Below are 16,706 nucleotides of genomic sequence, written 5' to 3' on the forward strand. Positions count from 1 at the left end.
GTGAGACATCTGACATCATGCTGCCAGCCTGACACCACCCACTCAAGACCTGTTGTTTTCCTGGGCTTTTTATTCCAGCAACCCCACGGAGACCAAAGGATCCCATCCCTGTCCTCTCTCTTCATGCATAGGACTGAAGGTTTCCTCCTCTTCCCTGGCCCGCCCCTCCTCACAGACTCATGATCTGGTGAGATGCTTTGAAACCCCTCAAGAATTGGCCTTGCCATCCCTGATTGATTCCTTGCTCTCAGGACTCCGAGAGCTGTCTGATGGCAGAGGTGGGTCCAGCCTGTCCTCTTCCAGAGGACCATTCTCTGCAGTGATGCTGTTGAGCATTTGTAGATCTGAGGATCTGCAGATCTCTTCAGATCTGATTTTCACATGGTGAGGGCTGTGTTTTTATCCCAGCCTGCTCTGCCTGCAGACCCTTTGGCAAAGTAATGCATGTTCCCGAGCAGCAGTGAGTTTGGACCAAGAGTGTGTCAAGGTGGGGACTTTACCATTTCCCTGACCATCTGTTTATGTGGTTGATCTCCTTGGCAGAAGGAGAACCTGTTTCAAATTTGCCTGGTTCTTCCAGACAGGCAGGCAGGTTTTTTGTCCTCTCTGCCAGAAAGTACCTTCTTTTAACTCAGGAGAAGCTCTTACCTCATGATACCTGCACATCAGTCCTCTGTCACCAGCTCACAGGGAGCCACCTCTGCGTGTGACAGGACTCCTGCTGACTTTATCTTTGGGCTTGGTGAGACTGCCCAGTTGGTGCAGCTGATCCTTTTGCCACAGTGTTAATTGTCAACCCACTCTTGACCATGGCTGTCTAATCACAAGAGCATGCTGGCTTAAAACAAATGTCTTACACGTGCCAAAGACAAACAAAGTTATCGCACTACTTGAAGCTAAGGATAAAATAAGCAGCCTGCCATAAGACTGTGTGGAACAGTGCCAGCATCCTTTGCGATGAGATTGTCCTCAGCTGCTCCCTTCCCGCCTCTGCCGTGTGCTGGGATTGGTGCGGAGCATCACTGCTGCAGTGCCTGAGGGGAGCATCCCACCTGGAGGGCTGTGGGGCTCAGTTCCACCCGTGCAGCCAGAGCACCAGTGCCCAGAACCACACAGCCCGTGGTGGCTGGGGCTTGTGCCCAGTCTGCATTGGCAAAACCAGGCAGGTTCTGGTGTTTGGGAGCTCTCATCCTCTCCCTGGCCAGCAGGTACCACTTATGTGTGTCCTCCTGGTTGCAGGTAGGATTTTGGTGCTCTCCAGCCTGCCTTCCCACTAAGTTTGCAGGCGCATCAGCTCTGCCCTAGCAGGCCTTCCTCGCTTGTACAGACCTTTGGAGCAGTTCGGTGACTTCCCCTGACAGATCCCTGGGGCAGGCTGGATGAGCGGGGCCTCACCAGGCAGAAGATGCACAACTGACCTTCTGTGATGGCAGGCAATGCCTGGCCAGGCACAGCCAGCGTCATCCCCCACCTCCCTCCCTTCCTGGGCTGGTCCAGGCTTCATGCGTCAGTCCTTGAACTCTCCACCAAAGCTGCTCCAGCCAGCCTCAGAGAGCCCCGTGGAGGACATGGGTTCAGCATGCCCTTGCTGAGGCTGACTGCTCCTGCCTGGCCAACATTACGTGCCCTTCTCAAAGCAGGAGGCTCTGCAGTGCCAGGTGTGTGATGTGGGAAGAGGTTGGTCGTACCGGACACAATGGCTTGATCTGTGTTCTGGAGAGCTGCAGGAACTGGTGGTGGAGCCCCCCCATCCCCTGTCCACGGGGTTTGGTGTCCCTTCCATGCCTGTCTGCCTATGAAGAGATGGGCACAGAAGAGCCTGCTCTGAAGACCTGTCTGAGGATCTCCCAGCTGCTGTGGACAAGAACCCAAAATTCTCTCTGTGCCAGCCTGCAGCAGAGTTCTTGTTGGAGAGCCAATGCCTATCTCTGCAGTGGCTGCTCATGCAGAGGATGTGGGGGGGACTTTGAAAAGATTTAAAGACCTCTCCCCATCCCAGAAGATGTGAGCAGAGCTGCTTTGGCAGGAGAGAGGGCAGATGGGCTGGCAGTAGGAGGTCCCAGAGTTGGAGCAGGCTTCCTGGTGCTAGGAAAGAGGACCTACCTGGTTCTGCTTTCTTATGGGAGGAGCTCCACAGGCCCCATCTTGTGGGGGTAAAAAGCATCTCTCTTTACAACAGACGTGTATATGTGCCCAGGTCTGCCCTGGGCTTGCACTCTGTGCAAAGTGTCCTATGGGAAGGAGCCCTCCCAATAGTGGCATGCTTTTCCCCACGGCACTGACGGAGTGAGGAGCAGGTGCTGCAGTGAGTCTGCAGGAGAGCCTGGGGGGCTGTGCCTGTGGCAGGTCTGCTTTGGCTGGGAGAAGCACACTGCAGGTAGGTGGCAACCTGAGCACATGGGAAGACTCTTGTGCCAAATGGAACACTCACAGCATGCAGGACTTGGGTTAAAACCAGCCCCATGGATGGGCAGGGTAGAGGAACCTGCAGCTGGGTGGTATCACGGGAGCCAGCTGCCCTGGAGCAGCATGATACTGAGGTAGAGGCTTGTGGTCCCTGCTCTGAAGTCCACAGAAGGGCCCCAGCAGGGGTAGTCTCCATGGCTAAAACTACACCATCTCTTGCACAAGCAAGTGTTTGTCCTGTATGAGGGCAGCTGGACAGCAGCAACCTCAATGAGTGGATGTGTTTCTAAACCATTGCCCAGCCAGTATCTCGCCTTCTGATGTTGGTGCCAGCACTTCAGGAGGGACGGTGCACAGCCTGTATATACACACACAGGTATAACATGGCCCCTGATTGCCCCAGGGAGCTCTGGCAGGGAAGCAGTTCCCTGTGATTGTGCCTTCTCTGCCTGGTACAGCGATGCCTTCGGTGCCCAAACCTGAGTCCTCTCTTGCAGTACGTGATACAAAAGGTCAGAAAGGAGATGAGGTCACCCTCAAACCTGCTCCTCAGCTTCTTGGTTTCCAGCATTTTAACTGGGCAGATGGCTGTGGACTTTCCCTGTAGAAGAAGGGGTGGGAAATAAGTGTGTTTTGCGCGAAGTAGAGACCACAGGGGCAGATGACTGTGTTCTGCTGGCTGAAAGCTCTCCCTGCTTTCATCCCTGGGAGCAGGACTGGAGGGTGGCAGTGGCCTCGCACACAGCTCAGCTGCCTGCCCTGGTGTCCTGCTCTCTGAGCTCCAGGCACAGAGCAGGGCTGCTCCAGTGCTGTGGCTGCTGTCCCTGGTCTTGCAGTGACAGCAGGGCAGGAGGCATGGATGCCATGCCCAGCGTTTTCTTGCAGCAGAGGGTATGGTGGTCAGGGCATGCATGTGGCTGCCTGATATAGCAGGGCTCACTGAGGCAGGTTGGAAACCCTTCCCATGGAGTGGAAGGTGCAGACTGAAACATTTCCACCCAGTAACTGCTCAGTGCCAGCACCAGGGGCACCAAGTCACTGCACAAGGTGCCACAGCTCAGGGTGTCTCCAGCAGCAGTGCCTGACCCCCACAGAGGCTGGTGGAATCACTGTGTGACTTTAACAAAAACAAAGCCTTCCTGATCTCAGACTTGCTGCTCAGGAACTGCCAAGGAACATTGGCATCTCACTGTCGTCTGGGGCTACTGCTTGAACCAGTTGCTGTGACCCCCAGGGATGCCAGCATCTTCAAGAGGAGAGGAGCAAACCACGCAGGTGGCTGGTCTGCTCTGGTGGGACAGGAGCCCTCTGTGTCCGAGTGTTTGCGTGGACACCACTGTGGCACCTTTCCTCAGGTCCTGGGCAAGCTGCCTGGGTGTTTGAATGACATTCTCTTGGGGGGGAAGGGGTGGGTAAAGTGATGGTTTCCTGCTGTAGTGTGTGAATCTGCTGTTTGCTGTGGGTGTGCCCAGGTAAGTGTGTGTCCAGGCAGAGGCTGGCTGGGGCACTGGGTTCCTCGGAGGCTTCCTGGGTGCCTCTACAGCACTGGGTTCATGCTACCTGTCTGTGTGCCTTGCAGGCTCTGAAAAGGAAGCCAGACCTCTTCCTGTGTAGCAACCTGGATGTCAAAGCAGTGTTTCAGTGTGGTGAGTACCATGAGCATGGACATGTGCTCCAAATCACTCTGAGGAGAAGCCAGCCTGCTGGTCCTGTGCAGCTGGGTACAAACCAACCCAGGGCTGGGGACTGCAGGGTTGATTTGGAACGGTGAGGGAGTTTTTTTGGCTGCTAACCTGAGTGATTTTTGCCTGCAGGTGTCCTTTCACTCAAGTTTCCCGAGGCCCCAACAGTCAAAGCATCCTGTGGCTTTTTTGTGAGTATCGTGGCATTGTGCAGCCCCCTCTGAGAGCTGGGAGGGCAGGAGTGGGGCTGAGGTTTGGGCAGAGGTGCTGCAGTGTGGTGCTTGTGCTGGCACTGAGCAGGCCTGGGCTCTGTGTTGCAGACGGAGCTGCTGCCCCGCTGTGGAGAGATCGCCCCTGTGGGACAGGTCGTGCATGAGAACGGCAAAGTGCTGCTGCAGGCAGTGCTGGAGGTGAGAGACACGGGGACCACAGACTCCCCGGGCAGCTTTGGGCTTCATTCCTGAGCAGCACCTGCTGAGCCAGGGGCAGAGAGCCCAGCAGCATCTGGGTGGGAGCAGGGAGGGTGACACCGGGGGCTCAGCATGTTCTGTTTGCTCTGGGGCAGGGCATTGGTGGCCAGGCTTCCCGCAGCCTCATGGATCACTTCGCAGAAATCCTCTTTGCCTTGAACAAGCACTGCTTCAGCCTCCTGAGCGTCTGGATCAAGGAGGCCATGCAGCAGGATGGCTTTCCCTCGGCCCGTGTCACTCCAGAGCAGAAGGAAAACTTCAGCCAGCAGATCCTCAGGTTCGTGTGCCACTTGCCCCAGTGGCTGTGGCCCACATATGGTAGGAACGACCCCCCTGCATGGCCTGGTGCATCCCTCCTGCTTCATGTTTGTCCCCCTCCCTCTGTCTTAGCAGAGAGCGTGTGAACAAGCGGCGAGTGAAGGAGATGGTGAAGGAGTTCACCTTGTTGTGCCGAGGGCTGCACGGTACGGAGTACACAGCAGACTACTGAGCACCTGGCCAGGACCGCGGACAATTTGCCTGGACCAGCTCTTCCCCACAAGGAAGCCCCCCCACCCCCTGCCCTGCTGCAGTACGGCTCATAGAATAACCCTCCACCTAGAATTAACCCACTCGGGACGCTCCTCAGCTAGATTTGGTGGCCGCATCTCGGTGTCAGCATCTTTGTTTCCCCCAGCATGCTCCCTCCTCGCAGGGGACAGGAGTGCCGGCTGCAGGAGGTGGTGGCGGGGCAGGGGAAGCCTGGGCAGGACTGCCCCACCCCCGGGCTACCAGCCCTTCCCCAGCCCGTGCCCGTGGCGGGGAGGCTGCCCCGTGCCTGCAGCAGTGGCTGGCTGGGCAGGGGGGACGTGCCCCCTGCTTGTTTGTACGTGTGGTTGGGAGGGGGGAGGCCCTGCACCTAATTATATTAAGAATATTTCTATGTTGTGGCTGTCGTTATTGCAGTGCCCAGACTTTGCGTGCCCCTTGACTCTGGGGAAGAGCCCAGTAGAGGGGGTTAAATCAAGGTTGAGATGCCTCAACACCTCCCTGGCTTTCGGGAGGGATGGCAAAAAACAGTCTGTCCTGCTTGCCATGCTCTCCTGCCTGCCATGGAGCAGAAACAGTCCTGCCCCACATGAGAGGGGGGACTACACCCCTTCCAAATGTAGGATCCTCCCCCCAGCAGAGGATGTGTGTGCCCTATTCCCTGTTCATCACAGCAGGGGAGGGGCTTGCTCATGCTTGGAGCCCTCCTGCCCTTGCCTTAGTGCCCCAGCCCAGCCTGTGCTTTCATTGCTGGGGGTCCCAGTTCTGGTTTTCTGTTCTCTCAGGCTGGTTTTAGCCTGTACACAGAGCTGTGCTCCCCAAGGGGGCACCACAATCTGTTTTATCACTCTGGGACAGCTAGTATCACCCATTTGTGCTCCTCAGGCCGTGTTTTATTTTAAAGAAGGGTTCACTCACAAGTCCTCTTCAGTTCAACTTCAGTCAGCAGCAGCAGCCCACAAAGGCCTAAAGTCCCAGCACTGTCAGCTCTTGCAAAGCTGTGACCTTTCCATGTAGAGCCAAAGCTGCCCTGGACCAGGGATCCCCTTGGAGGCCAGGTCTGGGCCAGATATCTGGCTCTGCTGTTGCCCTGGGCCATGAGCCTCAGGGTGACACAGGCATTCCCAAGTACATGTACAACTCCTGCTCTCCTGCTGCAGTACTACTGACCCAAGGCTGCATCCAAGCACAGGGGTAGCTGGCAGCAGGTCCAGGCCCCTGTGGGTCTAACACCCAGGGGCAGGCAATGCCCAGGGCCCTGCTCCTGGCTTAGTGCTGATGGTGCTGCCAGATCAGGGTTGCTCACACCCTTCGTCCTCGTAGGCAATGGCAATCCCTCGCCGGCCCTGCACAGCCTTGGAGACGGGCGTCTGTCCCAGCTGCTGCTCCAGGCCCCGCCAGCTGCGGGACTCCAGGAAGGAGGCTGGGAGAAGAGAGAAAGGGAATTGTTACTGGGAGCAGGGATGCGGCGCTGCCCCTGCACCAGGGCTCGGCCCCACCACAAAACCAACACAAACCAGCAGGGCTGATCTCCGTGAGGGCCCGAGTCTGGTCCCTGCAGGCCAGGGTGGTGCTGGGGGGCAGCTGGGAGGCCGGGGGGTCGCAGAGGTGGGCAGCTCTCATCTCTCCCGTGATCAGCGAGACGTCAGGAATGGCCTCTGCTGCGGGGATGGCCGGTGGGAGCTCCATGTGCGCACAGGCACCTGCCAGAAAACAGCAATATTAGCCTGGTGGTATGTCTATCCTGGAGCTCGCCCTACAGGCATGGCAGCCAGGCAGGATGCACTCTGGAGGGCACTGGGCAGCTGGTCTGTAGCTGATACCCGGCAGCAGGTCTCGGAAGTCTGTGAGGTAGCTCCCTGTCCACTCTCTGGCTGGGTTACAGGCCAGCTCCAGCTCGTAGGGGGTCACAACAGGCCGGTAGAAGTCACTGGAGTCCAGGAGGGAGTTCTGAGCGCAGGCCACCAGGACAAAGATGTCCACCTCCGGGAAGTTGGCCAGCTTGGCAGGGTTGGGTTTCCCCACGGCCAGGGTGTAGCTGCGTTTCCCGGCACGGCGCAGCAGCTCCCGGAGACGCTGCAGCAGGGCCAGGTACCCCACCACGCCCAGGGTGCCCACCAGGATCCCCACCACACGTGCGTCCCGCGCCCGCTCCACCAGGTACAGGCGGCGCATCAGCGCCCGGTTCACATTGAGGGTCTCGTGGCGGCCGCAGCCCGTGGTGGGGTCGAAGGAGCTGAAGGGGCAGCGGTTCCAGGTCAGCATGAAGTTGGTGAGGGCCAGGCCCTCGGCCCCCACGTAGAACATGGCGTAGTCCTGCAGCCCCCCTGGAGCCTCCACCAGGAACCGGCGGCCAAACCTCCGCTCCTCCCCAGGCAGCGCAGGGGCAGGAGGGTCCCCACACTCCAGCCTGGAGAAGGTGATGTTGGGATACTCGGGGCACAACTGCTGCTCCAGCTCACCTGAAGGGAGAGAGGAGTGAGAACTAAACACGGCCACAAGTCCCGAGCCGCAGAAGGTGGGACAGAGCAGGGGAAAGGAAAGGACAGAAATCAAGGCTGCCAGTGTCTGTGGAATGCCTGCCTGCAGAGCTCGGAGCTGTGCCAGAGCGCCCCTCCCTGCCCCGGGGCACTCACCCATCGCATGGGCATAGACCACGTCGCTCAGCACCACCACGCGGCTCTGCCGCTCGGGGTAGAGCTCCCGGAACGCCTCTGCACAGCGCCCGACGTCCAGCGGCTGCTGCCCAAAGATGTGCAGCACCGGCAGCTTTCCGCAGGGGCTGAGACAGGCCGGGCCGTAGTGCAGCACCGCCTCGGCACCCGCGTGCTCCGCGGCCACTTCGTCCACGCAGCAGCTGCGGGGACAAGCCGGTATCAGACGGGCTCTGCGGCACCCGGAGCTCTCTCTCCATCCTCTCTGGCACCGCCCCGGGACACCCCCCGCGGCTCCCACCGACCTGCCGTACGTGGTGTCTCCCAGTACGAACATCTCGGCCCCGGTTGCCGCCTCCATCCGGGCCGCCACCGCTGCCGCGTCCGCCAGGAGCTCGTCGGGGAACTGGAGGGCGACCTAAAGGGGGTACAGGGGGTGAGGGACCGGAGAGGAGGCACCCGGGAAGGGGCGGCGCGCGGCTCCTAGTCTCGCTCCACCCCCACCTTGCAGAACCCGCCGTCCCGCACGAAGGCGGTGGCCCGGCCCATCTCGTAGAAGCCGTCGAGGTCGCCCCGCGGTGCCGCCGCCACCGGCCGCAGCTCCCGCCGCAGCGCAGCCTCCCCGTCACTGCTGAAGGCGGCGGCCATGGCGGCACGCGGCGCCCAGCGCCCGCTTCCGGGATGCGACGCGGCACCGGCCAATGGGAGCGCGGCACCGCGCTCTGAAACCCCGCCCCGGGGGAGGGAGCCAGTGGGAAGAGGCACTGCTCCCGGTGTCTTATGGTCTGTGTAGTTTTGCCGCGTCTGCCGGACCAGGCAGCCAATGAGCGGGCGGGGTGGTGCCGGTGCCGTCACGCCGGTTCCGCGCGGCGCTGCGGTTCCGGTCACGTGCCCCGGCGCCAGGTGACCCGGCCCGCCCGCTCCGGTCCGCCAGCTCTGCCTGGTGCCGCCGCCGCCGCCGCCATGACCGGGCTCGCCCTGCTCTACTCGGGGCTCGGCCTCGCCTTCTGGACCACCCTGCTGGGCGTCGGTCAGCGCCGGGCCGCGGGGGGGGCGCGGGGCCACGCTGGGCCGTGCGGCGGGAGGGGGCTGCGGGTCGTGGCTGTGCCCGCGCTGGCCGCGGCCTTGCCAGGGAGGGGCTGGTGGGGGGAGTTGGTGCGGCGTGAAAAAGGAAGTGGGAGATCGAGAGGTTTTCAGACCCCCGGTCGCTGAGCTGCTCCCCGTGGCGCCGGGAGCGAGGGTGGGGGGCTGCCCAGCCTGGGCACCGCCTGAGCTGCTCCCTCGGAGGGCTCGGACCCCGGCAGTGCCGCGCCACTCGCAGTCGCTGTTGGATGTGCGGCGTCCAGCGCTCTGAGCCTGACTGGCTCGGACAGCTGATTCGTTTCGCTGCGTGTGCGAGAGCAGAAAGGTGCTGGGGTTGTGTCTCGGTTTGGCAGATGAGGGGAGGTGAAGGCAGGAGCCTGGCTCTTCAGACCGTGGCAGTTGCTGTCTCCTTGGTGGAGAGACCGCCTTGCTTTGCCCAGCTGTGGCAACGTTAGAGAACGTGTGAGTTTGTCTGGGTGATTGTGGAGTTGGTGCGTGGCCGTGTTGCAGCTCGTGGCAGCCCGGCTGTTGATGGCATTGGGCTCAGCAGCACTGAGGGTGGATTTAATGGCTTAGGGCTAGCAGGTAGATTTTGTGCTGGGACTGCTGGTTATCTCCTTTTTCAGCACAGACCAAAGCGATCACAAGCCGGGCAGAGGCTGGGGAGACCTTGGCTCCTGCCTCAGTGTTCAGGTGAGGGGAGAGAAAAAGTCAGAAGCAAAGGGTGTCTCACTCCCTCGTGTTTCTAGGGTCTGGTGAATCCAGTGTGGGCCCAGGGCTGCCTCACTGGGCTCTCTGAGTCATGTGGCTCACACCAGTGTAGATGCACACTGTGACCATGAGACTGTCGGAAAATCTCCCAAGCTGAGCCCAGATGCTCTTAACTTCCCCTGCCCTGTTGCAGTTCCTTTTTGAGGAAGACGTGAGCAGGAAACAGTCTTGCTTCTTGCAGTGTTGCATTAGTGCCTCCTTGTGCTTTCTGTCTTTGTCCTAAGTCCTGATTTGATCCTCCAGTCCTGCTGCCCTCTCCTTTCTGTCCTTCTGGCTGCAGAGCTGGAAGCCAGAGTTCACAGGAAAGTGTCCTTCGCCCTGTTTCTTTTACATACAGATTTAAGGCTACACCTGCTCTCAGAGAGACTAAAGGTGTACTGAGGATCTGCCCTGAGCTGGTTGTAGCCCTTCTTTACTGCTTCTTGGGAGTGGAGGCAGCTGGGGCTGGCTGGGTTCAGTTCTTTGCCAGCCAAGCAGCAAAGCCAAAACACAAGTCACAGGCTGTGTCACTGTAGGAATCATCCCTGAAGGTTGCCAGGGCTGGGCTATGCCCTCCCTCTGTCCTCCCTGGCCATGGTGGCACCATTCCTCATCCATGTGTGTCGCTGCAGGGGAGGGGGGTACCCCAGTTCTGCAGGCAGAAAGAGTGGACCAGCAGTACTGCCTCCCGTTTTGGGGCTGGCTGGCTTGTCTGGCAGTGCTTGTGTGCTCTGGTGAGTGGGGTGCTGAGCCCTGAGTTGCACATGGAGGGGCTTGGCACACAGGAATGACGGGGACATCCCTGCTGCGAGGGTCTCCCTGCACTGCAGCGCCAAAGCCTCCCATGTGTTCATGTGGCTGGCTCCATACAGGGTCCTGGTGCAGCCATCACTGCCCTGCCATCCACATCTCCCAGTGGGATGAGTTGTCCTGCAGGTCTTGGCTATGTGCAGGATAGGGCTCCTCCAACCTGGGTCCTGCCCTTCACATTTCTGCTGGGCATGTTGCAATCACCCCCTGCCTCCAGGCTGCAGCTCTGGGGTTGAAGGGAGCAGTGGGACACGTGCCGTGACCTCTTTGCTGCATTCAGGCATTCCAGGAGTCTCCCATTTCCCCTTTTCCCGGCCGTACGAAGGATCAGTGTCACACAGACACTGGCTCCAGGCAGATATGGCAGAGCCGTCCCTTCACCCTCTGTATCTGGTGTGGAGCAGACGCTGCCTGCACTTATCTGTTCCTTAGGGCCAGGTCACCCTCTCCTTTCCAGCAAAGAGCAGGTGTCTCTCCTGTTCTGCAGCCGTGTTTCCCACTCAGGAGCTCAGAGCAAGGCAGGGTTTGTGGGTGGGTTTCGCACCTCTGCGTGGGCCTGGGCTGCACAGGGATGACTCTCAGCTGCAGTTCCATGTGGGAGAAGAGCACTCCGGGTACAGTGCTCCCTGCTTTCCCGGGAAGGAAGGGCTTTTCTGGGTTTCTCAGGGGTGCGCTTTGGTGTCTCCTGCCTGTGTTGGTGTACAAATTTATCTGAAAATCACTAACCCTGGGGGAAATGCAGAGGACAGGAGTCATGTCTTGAACCCACACCCTTGGAAAGGAGGTGCTGGGGGCAGCTGGAGCTTCTGGTGTTGACGGGCTCCTGGGGAGCAGCACAGCCCCTGGTGTGATGATGGTGGAGCAGCACGTGATGGTCAGTCAGGGCACAGCCTCCTCTTGCCTCTCCTGTGACAGGGAAGAGCTCACAGCTGGTCCCCCATACCCTGGCTCTCCAGCAGAGCTGAGCCGTTGGGTGATGTGGGTGGAGACCTTGCTGGGACACCAGGATATGGATTGCCCTGGAGACCCTGCAGCCCAGCATGGTGTATGGGAGCTCAGCAGGGCGAGGGAATAGGAAATGGGTGTGACAACCACCGCAATCATCTTCTGGGCAAGACGGGGATGGGATCTGGGAGTATCACAGGACTGGGCTGCCTGTCCTATGCTGATGCAGAAGTGCTGGGATAACAGGGGACTTGCCTCACAGCTCTGCATGCCAGTCTTCCCAGTAATCCTTCTGCATGCTGTGCTGTGCTCCTGGGCCTCTGCCCCAGGGCTTTGTAGGTCAGGGAGGAAGCAGCAGCACCAGGTGCCTCTCTGAAGGTTTCCATGTTGTTTTTGCTTTCCAGGGATCTGCTACACAATATTTGACCTGGGCTTCCGCTTTGATGTGGCCTGGTGAGTTCCCTGTAAATACGGGCATCCTCGGGGCTGTGTGAGAAGTGGGTGGTGCTGGCAGTGCCTCCAGGGGAACAGTGAGCGATGGACAGCTCATCACAGGAGCTACAGTGAGCGGGACCTCTGGAGGTGGGATAAATGCAGCCCATGTGTTCATGTGGCTGGCTCCATACAGGGTCCTGGTACAGCCATCACTGTCCTGCCCTCCACATCTCCCAGCCCAGGCCTCCACTTCACAGTGAGGGTTTGGGAGGAAGATTTTGATCCATGCAGATGAGGCTCCTGTGTTGCTGGCTGGTAGAGGCTCTCGTGTCCCAGTGTCTGGGTGCCCAGCCCATCTTGGGCTGTATAATTTGGTGGAGGGGTGTCTGTTTTGGAGCTGTGTGGCATGACTATGGGGGCTCAGCTTGTGTGCTAACTCAGGACACTTCTTCCTCTCCAGGTTTCTGACGGAGACCTCACCCTTCATGTGGTCCAACCTGGGCATTGGCTTGGCCATCTCCCTGTCTGTGGTGGGAGCTGCCTGGTGAGTGGAACTGGTTCTTTAGCATTCTCCTGCTGTCCCACCTCAGTAGCTGTGTCTGCACTGCAGTTTTCCCACAGCAGAGCAGGGGTAGGACAATGTGCACATGTAGGGCTGTGGGTCACCACAGCAGAGGGGCTGGACTGGTGGGCCCCTGGGGAGTCTGGGCAGACGATCTTGCAGGCAGCAATGGCAGTGGAAAGACAGGAAACTCTCTGGAAGCTGTACCCCTGCCCAGGCTGTCCTGTGGTGGCTCCGTGCCCCAGCAGTTCTGCTGGTGTAGGTGATGGAGCTTGGGACCTCTTGTACCCTGGGGGTGGCTAGGCCAGCTCCGCAGTGTCCCCCAGCTGCATGCCCAATTCTTTTTGGAGGATCCTGGTTTCCCTGTAGAATTTCTCTGTGAGTGCCAGACTCCACCAACCGCCCTTGTCTGCCACAGGGGGATTTACATCACAGGCTCCAGCATCATTGGTGGTGGAGTCAAAGCCCCTCGGATCAAAACGAAGAACCTGGTCAGGTAAGCACAGACCTGGGGTTAGTGCTCGTGCTGCACCTGAGTGGGGCGGGTCCCAAGCCAGTGCAGAGGCTTCTGTCCAATGTCTGCTGGGTGCTGCTGGCAGACATTCCTTGCTGAGCTGCTGATGCTGTTTGCTTTCAAAACAAAGAGCCCTAAAGGAGCCAGAGTGCTGCTTTGAAGAGTCACTGTGTGATATCACACAGTGAATGAGCCCAGTGTGTTCAAAACAAACACCCTGAGATCACACTTCCCAACCAGACAAGGGTTCTCCTTGCACAACCCTTCCCCAAGGAGCAGAAAGGGACTGGCAGAGGGCAGGGCTCCCTGGGTCTGCTTCCCACAGGGCATTCCCAGCTTACTCAGGTGCCATAGCACATCCTGTTTGTGTTTGGCAGCTCCCCCTTGTTTGAGAGGAAAGTAGTGGGTAGGCTGGACTGCCTTTCTGCTTTCCCATATGGCTGTGAAGGAGTCTGGTTGCTGGCTGGCTGGGCATGAAATGCCATAGGCTGCTTGGGGTGGGGTCTTTCCCCTGGGACACTGTGCTCAGGCTTTGCCTTTCTCCCACAGTATCATTTTCTGCGAGGCTGTGGCCATCTACGGGATCATCATGGCAATTGTCATCAGTAACATGGCTGAGGTATGGGAGCACCTGGGCTGCCCTGCCAGCCCTGTGCCAGCCTCGGGGCCGTGGTGGGGATGGGCAACTGGTCATGGGCAAAGGTTGTGAGTGGTGGCCCTGTGGGGACTTTGGACACTGTTGTGGCTTTGGGAGCCCCTGGAGTGGTGGTGATCCTTGTCCATTCTGAAGAGTGTTGGGGGAGCACATGCAAGGCAGATGTCATGAAGCCAACCAGGGACATAGAGTCAGGGCTGTGGCCAAAATATGGCTACCTCATGTTATACTGGGGACAGGTACCTCTCCCAGAGACCACAGACTTGTCACTAACCCAGGTCCTGTGCTTTCTCTCAGCCTTTCACTGCAGTCATCCCAGAAGAGATTGGAGCCAGAAACTACCATGCAGGTAAGGACTGCTGATGGGACCAGTGATGGGTCCCTGGTGCCATCACTGTGAGCACTGTCTCACCCTGAGCACCACCTTCTGACCGACCTGTGGCCTGCTGCAGGTGTCTGAAGGACATGTGACTCTTCTGCCAAAAGGCAGCTATTTAGTTACTTCTGCACCCTGCTGGGCTGTGCTGCCCAACACTGCACTGCTCCTCCCCTGGGTGGCAGCAGGTTGCTGTCCCTTGCTGGCCTGGCACTGTGGGAGCTGGGGCACACCCTGGAACAGTCCTGCTCCCCAAACAGGAGGACAGTGCTGGGGCTTGGAAGCTCTGGGTCTTCTGTCACCTTGAGGCAGAGCTGCTGCAGCATGCCCTGGGTGCAAGGGAAAGGGGGTTACCCCTTGCTCTTGCAGTGTTCCTCTCTCACAGGTTTCTCCATGTTTGGGGCTGGTCTGACCGTGGGCTTATGCAATCTCTTCTGTGGGGTCTGTGTGGGCATCGTGGGCAGCGGGGCTGCCCTGGCTGATGCCCAGAATGCCAGCCTCTTCGTCAAGATCCTGATTGTGGAGATCTTTGGCAGTGCCATAGGGCTGTTTGGGGTCATCGTTGCTATCCTGCAGGTACGTGTCTCATGAGGCCACCAAGCTTATTGTGAGCATAAGGTGCCTGTCTAGTGCATGCTCTCTGGCTCCAGGGAGGCACACCTGGGCTTCAGCACAATCTTCTGCATTGGGATAGGGAGGCTGCTCACAAGGTATGGGATGGCACAGCTCTCCCCACAGCATACTGTGCCTATTTGCAGCAGCTTGAACCCTTTTGATGGCCCCTCTGAGCAATTGTCACCGAGGGCGTCACCTTGGGTGCACCTTGTGTGAAGCTCGTGTCTTACCAGTGGGGCTGATAAGCTGTTTGCAGCTTCTGAACGGTCCTGGGGTGCTTGGGTGGGACCGGGGTGCTGGGCTAGGGTTTGTGGGCCACAGCCTAACCTCTCCTCTTTCTTTCCAGACATCTAAAGTAAAAATGGGCAACTGAGCCCTGTCGAACCCAGTGTGTTCCAGCCCGCCCCAAGAGGTTCTGTATATACTTATTTAATGTTTCTATACGTGATTGGGGCGGGAGGTGCCTGGCGGCAGGAGCAGGAGCCTGACTGCGTAGAGCCCCGTCCCGCAGATCCATCGGCCCCTCGGAAAAAAGCAAATTTCTCTGTGTGAATCCTGCTCTCAGCAGCCTGGCCCAGCCTGTGGGGCCCTGCTGCTGCCCGTCCCCGGTGTGTTTAGAATCGACCACCAGTGCAATTCTGTGTCAGTGAAATAAATATGGTTCTCGTCCAAGGATGCAGCTCTTCCTCTGCCCTGTGCATGCTGGGGAGGCTTGCAGAAGCAAGTGCTGGTTTGGGCTGCCCCCTGTGCTCAGAGGTTCCTCTCTGTGTCTCTGGCAAAATCCCTGTCTTGCTGCAGGAGCCTGGTGGTGTCCTCCCTGTGTGGGGTTAATCCTGCTGCCTGCTCACCCTGCAAGAGCCGTCCTGTCTGGGCTGTGGGAACATGGAGCTGTTCCTTGCTGCCTGGAGCAGGTATGAGGCTGTTGGAGCAGGCAGCACCGCGTTGCCTCTGCAGGCTCCTAGCAGCCCCATGTGAGATGTGTTGGAGGCACAAACACAAGGTGCTTTGGGCCTTTTAGCTTCCATCCAGGTAGTTTAGCACAAGTGGGGTGTACATGGTGTCTGTAGCCCCACTGTGCAGCTGGGAGCTCCTGAAGGGCAGAGGAGCAAATCTTTTGTGCCTTCAAAGTCTGTTCTCCTGTGTGACTGTTGGCTGGGTGCTGGGGCTCTTCAATCTGCAGTGCCCTTCATCCCAGGGGGCCCTGGCAGAGGTCCTGGGGTGGGGACACTTTGTGCTGGCTCTGTTCCCTCTCCCTGGCTGTGGTGAATACAGCCTGAGGAAGCCAGCTGTGGACAGCTGGACCTGTAGCTTGTCTGCTGCTTGGGGGAAGGGACTAAAAAGGTCCTTCTGCTTCTGCTCTGCAGAGAGCCTGCAGCTGATGCTTCTGCAGTCTCCTGTACCCAGCACAAGGCCCTCATCCTGCTCTGCTACCAGTACACCTTTGTAGGGAAAGCATTGATCTCCCAGTGCTGTGTTGAAGCAGATGCACTCCTGGAGCTGCCCATCTCTCTTCCCACGTGGGTGCAACAGTGTGGCTGCTGGAGCCTGCTGATTCTTGCCCTTGGACTTGGGCAGCTGCCTCTGCGTGGCTCCTCTGACATCTGCTGGTCTCCTGTCTGCTCCACATTGTCCCATACGTTTTGGGAACAGCAGTGTATTTCAGCTCTGCATGCATGGTGATTGCTGGAGCAAACCAAGCCATTGCCCCTGCTAGCTGTGCTGGCTGTCCCCTGTGGCTGGAGGCTGTCACAGAAGCAATGTGTGCCCTGTGTAGTGGCAGGACGCAAACTGGGCCCTGCCTTGTTGAAAGAAAGGGTGTCAGGTGTGGGCAAAGTTTTGCCTGTCCTACATGGGGGCTGTACCCCATTGCTGCTGCTGCAGGCCAGAGACATCTGAAGCCCCTGGGAGCTGCAGGGCTGTCTCATCAGACCCATGCCAAGCTCAGAAAGGAGATGCCTGGGCTTGGAGAGCCTGTGCTGGTTGGTAGAGAAGGTGCTTTATGGGTTAATCATCTTCCTGGCTAACAGCCATCTTGGAAGGCTCACCCATTTGTCTTTCAGGGGTGGCCCTTGCCCTGCCCTGCCCTGCCATGATAGAAATCCATCTGCTGTCAAAAATGTCCCTCTCTGAGGTGCTTTTTGGCCCTCCAGATCCAGCCTGTGTGTATCACATCTTTGGCAGGGGAATGGGCTCCAGACTTGCCCACATACCCCTTGTAAGG

The 16,706-nt window shown here is 58.7% G+C and overlaps 3 protein-coding genes across 4 annotated transcripts in view; 2 read left to right on the plus strand and 1 right to left on the minus strand.

Moving 5' to 3' along the window:
- Window positions 1-5,480, plus strand: part of IPO13 (importin 13) — a 31,481-nt gene extending 26,001 nt beyond the window's left edge. The window contains exons 16-20 of one of the 2 annotated variants that reach the window (XM_027747114.2): window positions 3,986-4,052; window positions 4,221-4,279; window positions 4,409-4,498; window positions 4,654-4,835; window positions 4,949-5,480. In XM_027747114.2, the coding sequence (XP_027602915.1) occupies window positions 3,986-4,052; window positions 4,221-4,279; window positions 4,409-4,498; window positions 4,654-4,835; window positions 4,949-5,048 (498 nt within the window). In that variant the 3' untranslated portion in view covers window positions 5,049-5,480. The remainder of the gene's footprint in view (window positions 1-3,985; window positions 4,053-4,220; window positions 4,280-4,408; window positions 4,499-4,653; window positions 4,836-4,948) is intronic. The other variant, XM_027747115.2, reaches the window with a different exon arrangement.
- A 465-nt stretch (window positions 5,481-5,945) lies between these two features.
- DPH2 (diphthamide biosynthesis 2) lies at window positions 5,946-8,395 on the minus strand. Its single transcript, XM_027747116.2, has 6 exons — window positions 8,245-8,395; window positions 8,046-8,158; window positions 7,723-7,943; window positions 6,910-7,548; window positions 6,604-6,789; window positions 5,946-6,509 (listed from the first exon to the last, which is right to left on the minus strand). The coding sequence occupies exons 1-6, from the start codon at window positions 8,386-8,388 to the stop codon at window positions 6,379-6,381; spliced, it is 1,434 nt and encodes a 477-aa protein (XP_027602917.1). The 5' UTR covers window positions 8,389-8,395; the 3' UTR covers window positions 5,946-6,378.
- A 215-nt stretch (window positions 8,396-8,610) lies between these two features.
- Window positions 8,611-15,160, plus strand: ATP6V0B (ATPase H+ transporting V0 subunit b). The gene is made up of 8 exons (XM_027747117.2): window positions 8,611-8,770; window positions 11,733-11,781; window positions 12,224-12,307; window positions 12,744-12,821; window positions 13,389-13,458; window positions 13,792-13,843; window positions 14,256-14,446; window positions 14,832-15,160. Exons 1-8 carry the CDS (start codon window positions 8,704-8,706, stop codon window positions 14,856-14,858), a joined length of 618 nt encoding a protein of 205 aa, XP_027602918.1. The 5' UTR covers window positions 8,611-8,703; the 3' UTR covers window positions 14,859-15,160.
- The last annotated feature ends 1,546 nt before the right edge of the window (window positions 15,161-16,706 follow it).

This window comes from Pipra filicauda, unplaced genomic scaffold, assembly GCF_003945595.2.
Source record: "Pipra filicauda isolate LSUMZ 115617 unplaced genomic scaffold, ASM394559v2 scaffold36_size6622888_pilon, whole genome shotgun sequence".
Lineage (NCBI taxonomy): Eukaryota > Metazoa > Chordata > Aves > Passeriformes > Pipridae > Pipra > Pipra filicauda.